The sequence below is a fragment of the Plectropomus leopardus genome, chromosome 14 (genome assembly GCF_008729295.1).
Source record: "Plectropomus leopardus isolate mb chromosome 14, YSFRI_Pleo_2.0, whole genome shotgun sequence".
In the NCBI taxonomy this organism is placed as follows: domain Eukaryota; kingdom Metazoa; phylum Chordata; class Actinopteri; order Perciformes; family Serranidae; genus Plectropomus; species Plectropomus leopardus.
The window spans coordinates 7,094,928-7,111,839 of record NC_056476.1 but is presented as its reverse complement, the minus strand read 5'-3'; the positions used below and the strand labels follow the sequence as shown (position 1 = coordinate 7,111,839).

The 16,912-nt window shown below is 40.8% G+C and overlaps 1 protein-coding gene across 5 annotated transcripts in view; it reads left to right on the top strand.

The window, feature by feature from the left end:
- Positions 1-14,238, top strand: part of stxbp5b (syntaxin binding protein 5b (tomosyn)) — a 42,099-nt gene extending 27,861 nt beyond the window's left edge. Inside the window, exons 16-29 of one of the 5 annotated variants that reach the window (XM_042500442.1) lie at positions 70-254; positions 611-736; positions 2,119-2,270; positions 5,277-5,339; positions 5,421-5,477; positions 5,560-5,607; positions 8,140-8,190; positions 8,369-8,497; positions 9,277-9,516; positions 10,824-11,181; positions 11,315-11,480; positions 12,706-12,817; positions 13,036-13,256; positions 13,764-14,238. In XM_042500442.1, the coding sequence (XP_042356376.1) occupies positions 70-254; positions 611-736; positions 2,119-2,270; positions 5,277-5,339; positions 5,421-5,477; positions 5,560-5,607; positions 8,140-8,190; positions 8,369-8,497; positions 9,277-9,516; positions 10,824-11,181; positions 11,315-11,480; positions 12,706-12,817; positions 13,036-13,256; positions 13,764-13,805 (1,950 nt within the window). In that variant the 3' untranslated portion in view covers positions 13,806-14,238. The remainder of the gene's footprint in view (positions 1-69; positions 255-610; positions 737-2,118; positions 2,271-5,276; positions 5,340-5,420; positions 5,478-5,559; positions 5,608-8,139; positions 8,191-8,368; positions 8,498-9,276; positions 9,517-10,823; positions 11,182-11,314; positions 11,481-12,705; positions 12,818-13,035; positions 13,257-13,763) is intronic. The other 4 variants (XM_042500444.1, XM_042500443.1, XM_042500445.1 and 1 more) reach the window with 4 other exon arrangements.
- The last annotated feature ends 2,674 nt before the right edge of the window (positions 14,239-16,912 follow it).

The following is a 16,912-nucleotide window of genomic DNA, read 5'->3' as shown; positions in this document are numbered from 1 at the left end:
TTTTGAGAGGTGGAGGTCAGATACGTCCAAGGACAAGCCATTTTTTAACACATCATGTCTTGTGTTTAGCTTTTGGAGGTGCGGATGCAGTGCGAGTTCAGTGATGGGGACTCCCCTGATCCAGGAGGGGAGCAGACCCCCACCCTGCCCACCCCGGGAGCTTCCTCCAGCCCCCAGGAGAGCGAGCCCCCCGCTCAGCCCTCCACTGGCAGCAACTCCTCCGACGGAGCCCGTGACAATATACCATGCCTGCAGTACGAACGATTTCTTGATCTGTTTTTGCGAAAACGTTGAATTGTGCTCAGCTGTTTAGCTTTTTGTGAGGCAGGTTGTCACTGAACAGCAATTTCAGTAAGTGATGTAGTCATCCATTCACTCCTTCAGCTGCTCAATCCTTCACAACATTTCCACATCAGTGCACCAGGGGGAAATAATCCTCTTTATAAAAATATTAAAAATGATGAAACTGTTTTGACAGCAAAAGGGTCGAAGGGGGAATAACAATAATAAAAAAGTGATGATATTGTCAGTGTGGCTTACCCAAAGGGTGATAATTCATTCCAGTGTGAAGTGCAGCCGGTTGTTTCATGCTGCTGTGTGTTCGTTGCAGGGTGCGGAGCTCCCCGCTGAAGCAGTCTCCGGGCTACCAGGTGGAGCTGGTGATCCAGCTGGTGTGGGTGAGCGGTGAGCCACCTCAGCAGATCACCAGCCTGGCTATCAACTCCTCCTACGGCCTGTAAGTCTGTGCAGCCAGCACACTTGATGTTTTGACATGACATCACGTCCCACACTTGTCCTGATTGTGGGTGGTTATACCTGTCCAGTGGCTGTATTTGTGCATCCTGTCACACACACAGAAGACATTAACCATTCAGTGCACCTGTAAATAAAGCCTGCTGTATCATAGCTAGAAGTTAAAGCTGGGATAGGCAGTTTTTTATGCCTCCTTGCCGGCGATAGCCACAACTGCAGACATGTTTTACTGTTGTCCGTCCCTCTGTCCACCCCCTTCTTGTGAATGTGAGGGAATTTCTTCAAATTTGGCACAAACATCCACTTGAACTCAAGGATGATCTGATTCATTTTGGTGGTCACATGTCAAGGTCAGTGTGACCTTGCATCTGTCTCATTCTTGTGAGCACGATATCTCATGAACACCTTGAGGGAATTTCTTCAAGTTTGGAACAAACGTTCACCTGGACGCAAAAATGAACTGATTAGAATCTGGTGGTTGAAAGTCGAAATTTAAGGTTACTATGACCTCACACAACATGTTTTTTGGGCGTAACTCAAGAATATATATAGCTAAAATTTCACGTAAAAGTCAGATAGGATATAAGGATGAAGTTCCTTATTTTATATCCAAGAGGTCAAAGGTCACCTTCACTGTGACATCATAATGTTCTGCAAAACCACTTTTCTGGCCGTTACTCAGCATCATTCTTACTGTTTACTACTGTTTGCAAAACTACAATGGAAACACTTTTTTTCCGCTTTTATAGATCATAGGATGCTATGACTATGCACTGATGTTTGAATCCATAATTCCTCTGTGAAATCATGGACAATCACCAGAAATCCCTCATACGTGGCTGCTCCCACGTATAAGGGGCTTGCCTTTTCATTATCGCTCACATAACACGACTACGTTGCCTTCGATTGGAAATAATGACGGCTAGTGCGGTGGCTGCAATAGAAATAAATCTGCTAATGTTTTGAGCATCCATCATTATGCTTTCTGGAATATTTTCACGAGAAAAGTTACATAACATCAGTTGGTGGAAATGCATTCATTTCACAATTTTGTTTTATCGACATTTGGAAAATATTGCTTAAGTTTTGCACAAATCTGTAATAGAAACAGTGTAGAATTGCTGCTATATAATGGAATCGGTATCTCAATCCTGATTGTAATAATTGAAATGAATGATAAGTACTTCTGCAGTTTACTGTATGAAGCGTGTGCAGACAGAGAGGAAAGAGAGTGGAGAAGTACAGAAGGAGGCTGCATTTTCAAATTCTGGCTTTTCTGCCTTTTCCAGAAAACTGCATAACCCAGCTTTAAGATCAAAAATAGCATCTGAATCCTTATCCCACTGCGTCCCTGCTGTGTTTCAGCGTGGTGTTTGGAAACAGTAATGGTCTGGCTGTGGTCGACTACCTCCAGAAAACTCTGCTCCTCAACATGGGCACGTCGGAGCTGTACAGCCCGTCCGACCCCTACCAGAGGCAGCCTCGCTCCCCACGCAAAGCACGGCAGCCCTCTGGAGGTGAGCTGCACTCTAGCAAACATATCTGTGTCTCATGTTATTGTTGGTCACTCTCCTAAGCTCAGCACCTGCACTGGCTTTCCCTTACTAACATTATTACCCTTAATGCTCGTTACTTACCTCATATGACTTCGTATTGCTAAAACATTTAGCTGAGCGGCTCTGGCTCAGGCTCTTAGGTGGGTTAGTGAGGCAGGGCTGACACTTGGCAGCAGCCCCGACTTCGCACCATGAGCACCGCCCCCTGCAGTAGCTCCTGTCCCTCAACAGGGGGCATCACTGACGGATTCTCCATCTGTTCAGTTGGACAGACCAAAGACAGTGAATATCAGTGCTGCAGTAGCTTTTCGTTTTGATTCCTTTTAATGATAAAAAGACTCTTAATTAATTTTGATTTGCTTTTCTTACGCCTCACTGTTTCTCTCTTGTCTTTAACTGTGTTTTTGTTGTTCACTGTTTGTTTTCATTCTTTTAAGTCTCAGTGGCCTGGTGCGAGATTCAAGACTGTTTTATTGACCTTTTCTGTCATGAAAAGCAGAATTTAAGAGGACGTATTGTGTTCTTCATTATTTTCTGTCATAAATATGGAGTTACAATAAAGGATGTTAAAATTAAATGTAACCTAAGTTTCAAACAATCAGGTAAACAAATGTCAAAAGTAAACCCTGTGAGCAAAAACCTCCTGAATACTCTGTTTTCTATAGTTTTTTTTCTACTCTGGCTCCAAGATGACAAATTTTCAGATTAAATTACAGGTTTCTTTATATGATCATCTGCTCCAGGCATGTCACTGCAAGTGTTTAAATTACATTATTTACATCATGTAGCTTACACTGCTACATGTAGCTACATGCTAACATTAGAGAAACATGCAATCTTGGTTGCAGATGTGTAAATTTTTCTCAGACTTCGGATCATATTCCTGCTGGAACATGTATGGTTGTGTTTAAAAGCTTTTACTGTCTATTTTTAAAATGAGAAAGTGCTGCTATACACAGTCATTGCTCGCCTCCAAGTACAATGCTACATGTAGCTCCATGCTAATGTCAGGGAAACATGTAATCCTGGTTGTCAATATTGTTCATTTTTCTTGGATTTCTTACATATTCTCCGGCTGAAGGAGACATGCGCTAAGGTGTTCCAGTATAGACAGTATGAGGAAAATAGTGTTTTTGACCATATGATCATGTAAACATGTATTTTGGGTTTCTGATGGATTAAGTATTAACCTGAAAATGAGCACAATTGGTCCTCTTTATTGTCCGCACGCTGCCTCATTATCTGACGGATATATTTTAACTACAAATTTCAATTAGAAATCCAGCAGCAAGCCTCTGAGACATTTCTTTTCTTTTGCACTTATGATGTCCTGTCATTTTTCTGTTTCACTGTTTTTACTGTTGGTCTCTCTCTGTGATTTGGTAAAGACATTCCACCTGTGACGTCTTGCATGTCGAGACTTTCTAACTTGTATTCTGAGTCTGTGAAAAAACTACGCTCATCTCACTTCAGTAAGTCATGTTGTGTCTGATTTTCTCCTTCCTCCCCACAGTATCATTTCTCTCCTCTAAGCCTTCCCTTCTTCTCACAAAGATTCACTCCCTGATTTTGATGTAGCCGCCCCAAATCCCCAGAGCTTACTATTGACTTTTTAAAAACAGCAGTGAGCTGGGAGGAAATTTAGAGACTTGAGGGCACTTTCACAAAATCAGGTAGTGTATCTTTAATCCCTGCCACGTATTTTACTAGAAAACAACACTGACTCCCTGAGTCAACGGATTTGTATTAGATTTGTGAAGTGAACTCAAGTGTGGCTTACACTGTATGGATAGTTTCCCTGCCTTTGCTCAAACAGTTGACCCTTTAATTAATTCACTCTACGTACCTGGGCTGGGCAATATATCGATATTGTGATTTGTGACTAGATGTCCTCTTAGATTTTAAATATCATAAGTTTTGTCTCCTGGCGGTTTTAAATGCCGCATTACAGTAAAGTGACGTAGTTTTCGGACTGTTCTAGCTGTTCTTATTTGCCTTTCCTGACTTAGTCATTATATAGTCCCCCCAGGATGTTGTGTTTGCAACAGTTGCATATTTTGTCATTCCTTGCTAAATCTGTGTGACCGTGCCAATTACTGTAACTTTACAGCTAATTTTACTATTTAAAACTGGAAAAAGTGCTCTCTGTCTCTCTCTCTGTGCTTATCATGAGACTTCTGCTGCAGGAGAGTGACCTCTGTACTTGGGACAGAGTTTCCCACACACAGTGACAGGGCTAACTGTCAGCATCACACAACTAATGTCACCCAGTGGCTATTAATGAGTTTAGCCACAGAGTTCAGCCTTTATGGTGTCAATGAGAGATTTTTGGGACTGTTTGAGGGCTCGACGTTGGATATTACCTGCTGCTGCAGTTTTGGGTCATCCCAACTGAGCAAAGAGAGCAGGAGGAGAGAGGCTCACGGAGGCGGTCTTCTAGCGCTGCCGTGAACGGCAGCAACAGCTGATTGTCAGTGATCAGCTGCCTGACCCCCACCATTATAGACAGATTCTAATTCTGTGGAAAACACTGACACAAAAACAGCATCAAAACTATTTTTACAATTATCCCTGCGATTTCATTGCAAAAAAAATCTGTTAAATATCACAAAGTGCATCACTTTTTTTTTCTTCAGAAAAACTGTTGTGAAAAAAGGCATTTCAGGCTGTTAAAATCCCCAAAAGGCCTGTGAAATCCTGGAGGGACTGGCTGTATCCACATCACAGATGTTTATATCTTAAAAAATCTCTAAATAATTTGTGAAAGCACCAATAGTAAAGTGATATTGTTGCAATATCAATATCGAGGTATTTGGTCAAAAACATTGTGATATTTGCGTCCATATCCATATCGCCCAGCCTTATTATGTACAGTAGGAACTGTCTTAGCTTTACTTAGATTTTCTGAGAGTAGTCCAAGAGGATTAATTCAGCCATGTTTAATTACAACCTTTGTGGCTCCCACAGCAACCTGTGATTCCAACGATGGGTCCAACACCTCAGAGGACCGCTGCAAATCTCCCACTTCAGGTAAGCCTCCCTGACTGCTTCATACAAAAACAGATCCTTTGATTATTTTATCTTTTTCATATGCTGACATTTGTCGTGTAGGGTCTCCCTCACCTTGCAATTCTGACGATGAGCGAAAACAGAAGTTCATAGAGAAGGGTAAAGCTGCATGTCCACTTACATTTCAGCACTTCAAATTGGCTGCAGTTGTCTGATTTGTCTTTTCGAACCTTATTTCCAGTGAAGTTCAAAAGCAGACGCTTTTCCAAGACGGTTGCCAATGACTTTGGTACTGTATCATCCAGATGTGCTTTCTCTGATCACTCCCTCTTTCTCTGTGAATGAAGGCGCGCTAACCACTCTGTGCCTTAATCCCACGCCGGTCTGTGCATCTTGTGCCAATGACAGAAAGAAGTGCATTCAATGAATGTATTTTTACTAATCAGAAGGTTTGGGGGTTTCAGTGCTGATTTATGAAATTAATCACGATTCTCTTTAAAATGCATGACAGGACGTCTTTTGAATTTCAGGCCTCAGATTTTCTATGCAGATTTTTTGTCAAAATGCTAGAGGCTGTTGATACACAAGTCTGGATTAAAAATATGACAAATTGGCAAACATAACCTTTTTTACAAAAACCAAAGCATAGAAAATCTGCTTCATGCCTCGTTCTTTACAGTACTAATGTCTAACCGTGTCACTTAAAAGTTTAAGTGAATTATTTACTCAATTGTTGTCACTTGCTGTGTGTGTTTCTGATTCCAGGGCTTCAGTGTTAACTGTTTGGCTACCCACTGATTTTTCTCCTCCTCCCACTCTCTTTGCATAACTATGTTCACTGAATTGCAATTACCTTACTTCCTGACTGCCTCTTGCTTTGTTTGACATTGCAGGCCCTTTGGTTGTCTGTGATTCTACTCAGCCTCATTTGTATTCTCAGCGTTTCTCTGAGGGTGGTTATACACTGCAACAGGCAACATTTGGGATTTTATACTTTGTGTTGGCAACACTCCTGGTAGCAAGCAACAAAGTTAAAAAGTGCCAGCTAAAATCAATCGAAATGTTTTTGGAATCAGAATATTCCTCTCAAAGAACTGCAGTCTTGTTGCACACAGTAAAGCCTGATTTATGGTGGGGTGTCCACTGACACGTTTCTATAATATTCTGCACCTGGAGAATTTAGTTATGTCGCAGACAACATCATATTTTGTAGCAAAATCTGAATCCTCGTCAGTGCTCGGCATTTGTTATACAAAAACATACTCACCCTGGAGCTCCCGGGTTTGGTTCAATGGACCCATTTATCGCCTCCTCTTTGCGCTCCTGTTGTCTTCTCAGTAGAAGTAAGTTTAAAATGTCTTCCTCTTCAAACTCACTGATTTTATCAAATCCCTTGATTTTAAAATGCAAAAGGTTACGCAGTAGCATAAATATAGATACAAAACAAAAAGCTGCCAGAAGGATGTACTCTTTACACCAGAGATGGGACTAAGCTACTCTTTTGTTTGTCACAAGCAAGTCTCAAGTCTTTGCAGTTACAAATCCCAAGTCAAGACAGGCAACTCTCAAGGCAAATCCCGAGTCCTAAACATTGAGTTTGAGTCCTTAACAAGTCAAATGCGCTCTTTACCAAATGCAGTGCCATTTTAACAACAGAGAAATACAAAATAATATTATATTAAGTCTACAAAAATCATGAATGCTTTGTAAAATTTGCATAAGCGTGAAGATTACATGCACAATAACAGGATTATAGAATGTACCTCAACTTTGCTGGAGGATAGCGTCTGGTTACCATAGAAATGGCTGTATCCCTTTGTCGAAGCATAATTTCAAAACATTGTGCAGCTCTTCAATTTCTGACAAGTGGCTCTTGCTAAAAGTGTTGAGTGCTTTACCATAAATCAGGCTTAGGAGTTGTCCAATGTATGGCATGAGGTACTTTTAGTGCTTAAAGATTATTTTCCACAGTTGTCCTTCAGTATGTATCACCACCTGTAAGAGTGACTCAAAATCCTAACTGTTTGCAATGATTACGCACTGATTTTAAAACAATAGCCCTTTTACACAGAGGTCGCTCTATAGGGCCGCTACGAAGTCCCTTCTTTGTGCCGCCTTTGCAATTCACACAGAACCAAACAACGTCAGCATCATGTTGCTCTACTGTGATTTTAGACAGCATGCCGGCACTGTGGAAGCAAAAGAGGTGTGACGTTTAACACAACAGTATCTGCCTCTAGTGTGACATAAAATATTTGTGTCGGCAGCACTTTCTAAACAATAACAATGGCATTAAAATGATAATCAATTACCGTCTACGTTATATGACAGTTGATCTCATCCTCTGCTTGGACAGCAAGGAGCTCCCAAATTTCATATTTTTTCCCCAAATTGTGGACATTTACAGCCTCTGTTCTTCTGCTTTGAGTTAGCTGCTGTTAACTACGTTTTAAATCTTCAACTGGTCATTGGCACAAGCTGTCATAATGTAACCTACCATGATCCCATCCTGCCGGCTGTCCCTTTTACACGGACATCGTTTCAGCACTGTTACTACCTCCGTTGCCGGCTCAAAGACAAGACAACTCTGTCACCCCATTTTGCGATCGTACCTCTTTTACAGAGAGGCAAGGCGGCATAATAGTGCGATATTCCTGCCTTGAACAGGCAGTGTAAAAGGGGCTGATGTCACAGATATCTGCAATGATCATTACAGAATCCTCTGTTGTATTTTTGTCAAACTATCTTTGATTTCTCAATTTGTTTTTCAATTTTTAGCCATCAATCTTTCCTCATAAAATAGTATTTGTTTCTGTTACAGCCAAGATGTCGCGGAAAATAAGCTCGTCTGGCGAGCAAAAGCCGGACCTGGGTAAGAAAACTACTGAATTTAAGCTTCTAAGAACCTTTACATTTTTCAACAGGTCTTCCTTTTGTCTTTTGAATCTTCTGTCTTTGTATCGAGTTGACATGTTGGCTTTGAGACTGTTGTTTTGGGATGATAAACTGTCAGTTGAGACGAACACTGTCTCTGTTTGCACTGTGAGCAGAGGACAGGTCCCAACGATGGCGCTCTTTCACATTTAAGAAGCGCTTTTGTTGTATGAGAGAAGTCAAGGCAGCAACCAGGATGACCCAGAGGGGGGGCGTCTGTAGAACTAAGTCCGCCCCCAACTCCTGTGAGTGGACCGGCCCCAGTCTGACTTGGGCTGCAGTGGGATAACTGGTACTAACCCCCACCACTGCTGGGGCTTTTGTTCTGAACTGAATGACACTAATCTCCTCACAGTGATTGTTTCGTTCTTTCTGAGGACGCTCCGCTGACTTCACTGCACTCAGTGTTAAAAATCTTGCTTTTCTTGTTTACAGTTTTTCCTTGTGAAGAACACACACGACGGGCGGTGTGTTTAGCCTCCCCGTCTGTGTCACAGATCTTTTTGTGTTTCTGTTGGGATCCCTCATTAGCTTTTTTAAAGAGGATAAACGCTTGTGTTTCAGCTGCCGTCAGCACAGTAATGAGGCATGAATAATTCTTGCTCCTTAAATACCAGTTCTTCCTCGGGAATCCCTGTAGTACTACATGCATATCTCACGCATTTTTTTCACATTGAGAATGTTGTTGTCAATTTAATTGGGAACCATTTCAAAAAAATGCATCCCTGGTTGCAAACTGTGCAAGAGCATCTCAATGTCAAAAAGCTTCTTGGTGAACACTTGTCAAAGTGTGTTTTTTTCTGTACTGGGTCACTTCTATAAAAGACATGACTATATTTGACGTTGTGCTCTAATAAATAGCCACAGCCCAAACATGTTAACTGAGCTTTGACCCAGTGGATTTTGTGCTATTAACATCTCTAATTCTCCTGTTTGCATGTGAAATCCTCTACAAGCTTCTCGCCGCTATCGTTTCAAATCATTTCCTCATTCTCTCATATTTGTGCTCGCTCCTGTTGTCCAGATGCCAAGGATAACTCATTCACCCGCTCGCGTAGTTCAAGTGTAACCAGCATAGACAGAGAATCCCGAGAGGCCATCTCCTCCTTTCACTTCTGTGAGAGTTTCCCCAGGAAGACGGACAGCCTGGTCAGCCCCTGTCTGCTGGTGGGGACCACACAGGGCACCGTGATGATGGTGGCCCTCAGCCTGCCGCCTGGCGGGGACCAGAGGCTGCAGCAACCGGTCGGCATCTCCTCCTGTGGTAAGAAGCTGAACTGAGCTTAAAGATATTCATCAGGTAGGGTTGTCTGCGTCACTGGGGACACAAAACAAGGGGACAAGATATCTCGATTATACTCGATGCAGCTTGTTCCATGTGAGATGTAAAACACTGTAACGGTTAAACTTTCAGGCATCTGCTAACATCTAACTCAAGTTCACAGAAAAAAACATCAGCACAAGATGAGTTTCAGAATACAAGATACAGTGGTTCTGCTTTGATCTATTTCATTATAGTAGTATTTGATTAATGACAGTACTAGTAACTTTGTAATGACAGTACTTTTTAAAACTTCACTTTAACAGTACTTTATTGAACTTAATTACAAAAGTAATTTAATAAAGTTTATTAAAACAGTACTTTATTTGACTTTATTTTAACAGTAATTTATTTAATGTTATCACATTTCTTTATTAAACTTTATTATACCTATACTTTAACTTTAACAAAACTTACTTTTCAAAAAAATCTTGTAACATCACTAACTATTGTAACTGTACTGTATTTAACATTATTGTAACAATACTTGATATAACTTTAATGCAATATTACTTTGTATACATTTATTATAACACCTTAACTTTTCTATCACAATACTTTCTTTGCATTTATAATAACAGAACTTAATTTGACCTAATTACAATAACATTTTATTTAACTTTATTACAACTACTTCATTTGACTTTACTGTAGCAATACTTCATTTAACTTAATCATCACAGTACTTTTTTTTTAACTTTATCATCACAGTACTTTTTTAACTTTATTATAACTCTACTTTAACTTTAATATAGCTGTATGTTATTTAATTTTATTGTAACATCACTTTAACTTAATGATAACTGTACTGAATTTAACATTATTGTAACAGTACTTTGCTATACTTTTAAAAACTGCGTAAAAAATGACCAAACCAGTATTTTTGTATTTCAAAAACTTTGAAAAGCTCATGCCAGTTTTAGGATGTTTTTATTGCACCGTAACATACGTGAGGATCTGTTCTCTGACCTTTATTTTTTATATTTGAATTGAAGCAAATGAAAATGCACTAAAGAGAGCAAAGCACAGGAAGAAAGTCTGGCGGCTGGGTGGTTAGTGGAAGTGGTTTTTATTTCCCATCACAGTTTTTATCCAGATGTTCTCAGTGTAGATATCCACCTTCCCACGCGCTGCTGTCCTCTTGGTTGACCTTGAATTGATGTTTATAGCAACTTGCTTTAAATGCTGTGTTTATTTAAAGGCCGTCTGAAACCTAAATGAAAATCTCTCTTTTAAATCTCATTCTTCAGGCACTATGGCCACACTCAAAGGAGGCATTTTGACGATGGCCCTGTTGGACTCAACTGGAACTCTGCTGCCCCCTTCCTACGAGCCATGGTATGACCCAAATGCCTCAGATGAGGAGAAGGAGAAGAGCAGGAGGCGCAGGCCAGCCTCCCCTCCCTCATCACAAGAGGGTCAAGATTCCCAGTTTGCCGTGCTGTGTTCGGAGAAACAGGCCAAGGTGGTAGCCATGCCCTCCCAAACACGCATCCACAAACACAACATCACAGAGACGTCCTTCGTGCTGAGGGCTGACGTCGTGCAGATGGCCGGAGCGAACTGCATCGCCTGTTTCTGTGCTAACGGGCACATCATGACTCTGAGGTATGACTTCTGCTGGCTTGTTTGAATCTTCTCTCCAAATATATGATGAAATCACGATGATACATTTCTGTAGAACAATTCTTAAAGTTACTATATCGGGTGAAATAACGTCTGTTTTTTTGTGTCATCCCAGTTTGCCCAGTCTGCGGCCTCTGCTGGATGTGAACTATCTGCCGCTGACAGACATGCGGATAGCCAGAACGTTCTGCTTCTCCAACCAGGGCCAGGCCCTGTACCTCACCTCCCCCACCGAGATCCAGAGGATCACCTACAGCCAGGAGACCTGCGACAACCGGCAGGTCAGACTCTCTAAAAGGACCTGTTTGTAATTACCAGACACCCAGTCCAACCGAATAATGTAACCCAGAGCATTTTCTGTACCAGAATGGTAATGGGTGCTTCCAGACATTTCGCTCGTGCTGACACAGTGCTGTCGAGATAGGTCTGACTACACAAGACTACTTAATTAATGAATTAGTTTTACTGTGAAAAGTTTTAATTCGTCTTTCATTATTAGATCCAATAATTTAAAGTGTGGAGAAAAGACTTCATGTAGACTGGGGAGGAAACAAATTGAAGTGTAGCATGTGCATTAAAACTACTTTAACTCAGCTTACATGTAAAACATGCTGTATTTTGGGCACCTGGTAGCTTAGTGAACTTCAAGCTCATGGCCCTTTGCTGCATGTCATCCCCTCTCTCTCCCTCTGTCATGCTTAGAATTATATCCTGTACAATAAAGGCAAAAACACCCCAAAAACATGCCATCTTTATACTTATGTGGCAAATTTGAAACAAAAATGTAAAATTCGTCCCAGTTTAACAGGCTTGGTAGATGCTCTTCCTCAGACAATCCAGACAAAAGCAAAATTCAGGGCAAATTTAAGCAAAATTAAAGCATCATCATTCTGGCCTGTCATATTGGCAGAAATGCTCACTTCAGACTGACGCTGATATTTCTTTTTAAAGCTGTTATCTGCCGATACCAATGACGCGCTGATATTATCGCGCATCCCTAATCCTAATGTTCATTTTACAATGCACTTACAACACCCAGTCAACTATTTTTTTTCCTGCAGTTTGAGGCAGCTCTGCACTGTCGACTGTAGTGTCATTATAACATTATGCATCATGGTTTTTAATGAATCTGTGAGCTTCCAAAGTCCTGACACAACCCCAGTTGAGCCTTCACCAAGCATCCACTGTGGATCACTCTGGGATCTGTGTCTGTTCAGATACAACACGAGACGGGTGACAGAGGAAAGAGGGACACACAGGAAGGCACTTTGCTTTGCAGTGCACTTATGAAGCCACTGAGGTCACATGTTTTACAATGGTAGTTTAAAAAAACCCAACATTTGTGTTCTTTTCAGAAACATAAAATAAAATTATTTCATGTCCTGTTAGCACCTGAAATGGGATGATATATAGTTTATAGATTATATAATAAACTGTGAGATAATCGTAGGTTAGTCTATATTTCTATAGATTAAAAGCCTGTGCTGATGTTTATGTGTTCCTCAGGAGATGCTCAGTGAGTTGTTTACTCCCGTGGAGACACCAGAGGCTCCGAACAGAGGTTTCTTCAAAGGCTTGTTCGGGGGAGGAGCTCAGTCTCTGGACAGGGAGGATCTCTGTGAGTACAAAATCAAATCTTTTTTCAGCATGTTTATTACATAGGATTCTGTTTATTTTTAATGTCAATGGCTGGCCAAAGCCACCAGTAAGCAGTATTTGGAGAAAGGTGTGTAAGATTTTTCAGTTACACAACAATTTCAATTTGATTTTACCTTGAACATTGGAAGATGGATGCAGAATTTGTTAAATTTATTGGTTTTGTTTTTTCTTTGGTAGTTGGTGAAACAGTTGCTGGTAAGGCTTCCCGTAGCCTGGCCCAGCACATCCCCGGCCCAGGGGGCATGGAGGGCATGAAGGGTGCAGCGTCTGGTGTTGTGGGAGATCTGGCTCGTGCCCGGATAGCTCTGGACGAGAGAGGGCAGAAACTGGGCGAGCTGGAGGACAGAACGGCAGCCATGATGGCCAGCGCAGAGTCCTTTTCCAAACATGCTCATGATGTACGCACTTGTTATTTCTTTGGGCCCTTGAAGGAATACTTCATCCACAAAAGAACAATTTGTATATCAGTTACTCACAATGTGTTACGTTTAATTCATGAAGAATACTTTGTCTCGTATGCCAATGAAGTAACAGAATATATGTGTGCATGTAATGTGCTCATAGTTTTTTGTTTAGTTTTTTTAATATTAACCCTTTTCTTCTCTTTTTTTATTTACATAGTTATTTCTGTCCACATCTGCCTATCCCTTTTTATTTTCTCATAACTTGTGTATACATTTGTATATATATATTTATAGAGAGATATTTAAGAGATTGTAAGTACTGATTGATAGTTTCGTAGGGGACTGCAGTTGTCGAGCCCCTTGAGTGTTTTCTGGCTTTCCCCAGCATATCTCCTTTTCTTAAAATGTATAACATTGTTGCTTTTTAATATGTGCCAAATAAATCAAATCAATCGGTTAACTTTATTTCTGACTCTTGTTTCTGCTCTTTTCTCCCGTCAGATGATGCTGAAGTACAAAGATAAGAAGTGGTACCAGCTCTGATGGCAGCGTGTGGAGCATCGGACTCTGTAATCACGCACACCAGTATCTCTTAGGAGCTGCAGGTCCCTCTCCTTCTCTTCTCTTATTTCTCTCCACGGGGGGTTCTGCTCAACGGACTCATGCTTTTATTCTCAGCACAGCATCACACACTCTGCATTACCTCAGTCACCGGAGGACTGCCGCGGAGTGGACACACCGGCCGACCCGACGTAATGAGAACGGAGAGAAATGGAAGAAGAGAAGCTCCCTGGTATCTCTCTTTCCATTTTCAGCTGAGAGCGACGATGTTTGTGCGACATCAGAACAGGAGAGAGGTGACCTGTCATATCCATCAGTCATGCACTCATATATATCTCATATATACAGTATATATATATCTACACACCCTGCTGTTTTGTTCTGAACGAGGAAAGACATTTCTGCAAAACATGTACTTGTAGTGGCCTGATTGCTCTTTTTTCCTTTCTCTACCCTTTATGGTGTACGCCAAACACAGTGGACTTAAACGAGGAGAAAAGTCTGATGACCCCTTGTCCTTCAAATCTAATCATGTCAATGAAGATTTCTATAGGAATGATTGAATCAGTGAAGGACTTGTGTCTGTTTGTTTTTCCAGTTTAACTTATTTCTAGTTTTGTCAGTCTGCTTTTGTCTTATTTTTTTGTTGTCCAGAAAGAGCCTTTCAAGCACTTAGAACCGTAAAAACTAGACAGGGAGATGATGAATCTGTTGCCTCTCACCGAATAAGGGCTGGTAGTACACTAGTTCATCACCGACCATTCCTTTTTACAGCATTTTGCAACCGAGGTTTTCTGTGAGTCACTTTTTTATTTTAAACGAGATTATTTATTGGAAAATAGATAGGACGTAAATTAAGTTTGTGTGTCGGGCATTGAATTTTATTTTTTTTTCTTTGGTAAATGTGCAAAAAAAAGTGCTGAAAATGTTTACCCCAATGAAGAGTTTACATTGATCTATTAGGAAAAATGAAGATGATACACTGGAAAACCCTGGAAAGTTATTTTCAAGGGGCTGTAGCTAAGTCAAAGAAGGATGACATATTGAAGGGCAAGACAAAGATTGTCCTTAAATTAGCATAAATGTATATTTTGGTTACAATTTAAATTTTTTTGTGATAAAGATTCTATCTAAACATGTCATAAATATTCAGATTTATTTTCTCTGTCGCAGCGGATTTCTTTTGTCTCAATGTGTAGGGAAAAAAGCATGTGTCACTTACAGCACAAAGGAAAAAGGTAACGCTGTCTCGCCGATAGAAATGACCATGCACCACAGAGCGTCGCACGCAGTGCCATTGGTCATCTCTCTCTGAAGCATTCACTTCAAAACTGTTTCTCTTCTGCCTTTGCCTCATGATGCATATATTCTAACCTCTACCTATGTGTATGTCTGTGTGCGTGTGAACATACATATATTCAGGAATATGTGTATGGGCGCCAATATTTATAATACTACATAGATACAGTGTATTACAATAGGTCTTTTGAGGTTTTTGTTTTTGCTTGACAGTGTTTTTTCAGTGTGGTTAACTAGAAATTCTCTTGTGATTAGATTTCTTTCTCATGAGGTGCAAAGGATACGCTGCTATTTGTGTCAATTGTAGGAGCATCATCTGTCGGTCTTTTATTTTGGAAAAAGAGAGACTTTGTCGGTCCAGATTGCTGCCAAATGTTGTAAATAACGGGACAGCCGGACACAAATCTGACAGTGCAGGTTCAGGCAACGTGACATACTGTACGCTCGCAGCCATGTTCTTTTCCGACACCAAAGAGTTGCTTAATTTCACAGAGTTGTCTTGATTTTTTTTCCCCAAACAGTAAGAGTCAGTGTGGATAGCTTGGACGGGCGAAGAAGTCTACTGTGTGTATGGGGTGGAAAAAAGATTGGCTTTAGCTTTTTCTTACAGGCATGCCACTCTCATCACCCAAACTGCTGTACATGTGTTCAGAAGACAGGCAAAGTGAATCTGAAGAGTTTGATTCCAAAATGACGTAACTCTTGGTCACGGAAAAAGGCTTGCAAGCATGAAGTAAAAAAGTGGGAATCCATTTTCTTAGGGTGCTGTCACACCAAACCTGTTTGGTTCCCTTGAAGCAAACTCAGGTCAGATTCGGTTTGTTTGGGCTTATTTAAAAGCTGTCAGTCAAACTTTGGTGCTGACCAAACAACCGAACTGAGGCTGCCTGAGAAGGCGGATCTCGGACCACTTCTGGTTTGTTTGTAGTGTGAAAGCAAACTAACAACAGGATTTTATAGCAGATATGTGATATAAGCATGATTTCAAAAGCTAAACAACAAATTAATCTATCTGCTGCTTGTGAAATCTGTCTGCGATCTTACAATTGTTGGTCTGTTTGAGGCCATCTATTGAACCTGTTAATGCTCATTATTTGATGATGGTAACTCATACCTGTATGCTCATCAACTTTGGTATTTTCCCTGTTTAATAGATCGAAAGCTGTTAAAACTGTTGTGCTTGAATCCGCCTTGGTGGCTCTTGATGATGCAGGTTGAAATTCACCAAAACTGTCCAATCCAGTTAAGTTGACTGTCAGTATAACTTTAACTTCATGTTTACTGCCTCCGTGCAGTATGGTTTCCGGTTGTTCGTCTGTCCCATTCTCATGAATGCGATATCTCAATAACACCTTTAGACAATTTCCTCAAAGTTGGCACAAACATCCACTGGGACTTAACAGTGAACCAAATAGATTTTGGTGGTCAAAGGTCACAGGTAAAGGTCACTGTGACTTCGCACCTCTTTCATTCTTGTGAATGAGATATCTCAAGGAGGCCTTGAGGGTTTTTTCTTCAAATTTGGCACAAACATCCACTAGGACTTTACAATGAACTAAATAGATTTTGGTGTTCACAGGCCAAAGGTAAAGGTCAGTGTGACTTTGCATCTGTTTCATTCTCGTGAACATGATATCTCAAGAATCTTGAGGGTTTGTCCTCAAATTTGGCACAAACGTCCACAGGGACTCAACAATGAACTGATTAAAATTTGGTGGTCAAACGTCATTGTGACCCCACAAAACATGTTTAACTGAAGAATTTGCTAATTTTGACAACATTTCACACGA